This window comes from Empidonax traillii, unplaced genomic scaffold, assembly GCF_003031625.1.
Source record: "Empidonax traillii isolate 1590-97213 ecotype Southwest subspecies unplaced genomic scaffold, ASM303162v1 scaffold923:size341358, whole genome shotgun sequence".
NCBI lineage: Eukaryota > Metazoa > Chordata > Aves > Passeriformes > Tyrannidae > Empidonax > Empidonax traillii.
In genome coordinates, this window is record NW_020956116.1 from 288227 (window position 1) to 290115 (window position 1889).

General features: G+C 59.1%; 1 protein-coding gene across 1 annotated transcript in view; it reads right to left on the reverse strand.

Moving 5' to 3' along the window:
• DDR2 (discoidin domain receptor tyrosine kinase 2) overlaps positions 1-1889 on the reverse strand; it is a 14406-nt gene that overhangs the window by 1902 nt on the left and 10615 nt on the right. Inside the window, exons 13-16 of the mRNA XM_027902929.1 lie at positions 1641-1777; positions 1055-1246; positions 684-912; positions 29-146 (exon numbers count right to left, since the gene is read on the reverse strand). Of these exons, the coding sequence (XP_027758730.1) occupies positions 29-146; positions 684-912; positions 1055-1246; positions 1641-1777 (676 nt within the window). The remainder of the gene's footprint in view (positions 1-28; positions 147-683; positions 913-1054; positions 1247-1640; positions 1778-1889) is intronic.

Below are 1889 nucleotides of genomic sequence, written 5' to 3' on the forward strand. Positions count from 1 at the left end.
CGGCCCTGGTCCCGGAAAAACTCGCCAGTGTTTTCGATGACCTGCTCATCAGACATCTGGGAATAGGGCTGTTCCCGGCAGAGCGTGAAGGTCTCCCACAACGTCACACCAAACGCCCACACATCACTGGCCGTCGTGAACTTGCCCTGGCCAGAGGGAACAGAGTGGGGGTCAGGCATGGGCACTACCTCATCCTGCTCCATAAGCCCTAGGTGCTCAGAGTTCAAAACCTCTTTCTGGCTGCTTCAGTTTCCAGATGTGAGCCCAGAGGGGTGCTTGGTCCCACAGACCTGCTCTGTGTCTGGGGCCAGAGCCTGGTGAGCTCCAGGTTTGGCTGCCAGTGACTGCTCTGAGGGCTGGGGATTGCCTAGGACCCAGCTCCCTGCAAAGGCAAAAAGCAACCCTGCTCCGTCTTCCAGGTCTGACCACAGCCAGAAGAAAATGTCAGGCATCCAGCTTAAAGGATTTCCTAGCTTGGGACATCAAAAATCACCATAGACCCCCCAGCCCACTGTAAAAAGCTGCTACCACTCCCACTTTTCACACATGCTTTACCCCAAATCTGGACAGGAGGGAGCAGAGGCCTCCCCATCCCTTCTGCACTCCCCAGCCCAAGGAAACAAGACCGTGAGAATCCCCAGAGCCGTTTCAGTGTCTGTCAGAGGAACCCAGCCCCTGTGTACCAGCAGGATGCTCTCCCAGGACATCCAGCGGATGGGGAGCACCGCCCGCCCCTGGATGCGGTAGTAGTCCCCGCTGTAGAGATTCCTGCTCATGCCAAAGTCGGCAATCTTGATGGTGTACTGCTTCCCCACCAGGCAGTTGCGCGTGGCCAGGTCCCGGTGCACGAAGTTGAGGGAGGAGAGGTACCTCATGCCGGAGGCTATTTGGGTGGCCATGAAACGCAGGTCACTGCCGGGAGGACAAGGGAGGGCTGAGGCGCTGGGAAGGGCGGCAGCCAGGGGGTACACAGCCCTGAGCAGGGTGTCCCCAGCCGGGCAGGGTGCCGGGAGCAAGCAGCCCTGCCCAACCCTGCCCGTCCCAGCAGCACTACCTGACGGTGGGCGCGTGGCCGGCGGGGGGGTCTCCTGTCTGCTGACGGGACAGGAACTGGTTGAGGTCTCCATTCTCCATGTACTCAGTGATCATGCACAGTGGGTCATCCGTGATGCACACCGCCAGCAGCCGGATGATGTTGGGGTCCTTCAGCCTCGACATGATCTTGATTTCCTTCAGAAAATCATTCCTTTCCGGAACAGAAACCACACGGATCGGATAGACAGACCCAGAGGGGCACAGAGGCGTGCACAGACTGGCCAAGCGTGCTACCCACCCACCCAAACCTCATGGGACTGGGATTCCCCTGGGATTGGGGGGCCACGAGGGGGAACTCAGGGCTGATCCACACATAGCTGCAGGGGGTGCCTTGGCAGATAAATAGGCACTGGGGAGCTCGTTAGGATCCAGAATCCTCACGTTTGACAGCCCAGAATCCCCAGAGAGCTCAGACATGGGGTCCTTGCAGCTGCACTGAGTGCCTGGCTGCTGGAGGCAGGGATGCTTTCTGAGCTTCCCAGCACTCCCAGTGTAGCTCTATATGGGGGGCAATGCCAGGGTGTGTGCACCCCCCAGCTCTATACCTGGCATTCTTATTGGCATCTGCTCGCAGCATCTTCACAGCCACCAGCACGGGGCGGTCAGAGCTGCCATCCAAGCCCTCCAGGGCAAAGTCCTTTCCTGTGAACTTTTCCATCCCCTCCACTTCACAGAGGTGAACCTGGGGGACCAAGAGGCAGCCATTACCTCTGCTGACTGACAGTCTCCCTCAGCCCCTGGGAGCTGGAAAGAGCTTTGCCTGAGCCCTGCTCAGAGCAGGTCCAGTTCCTACT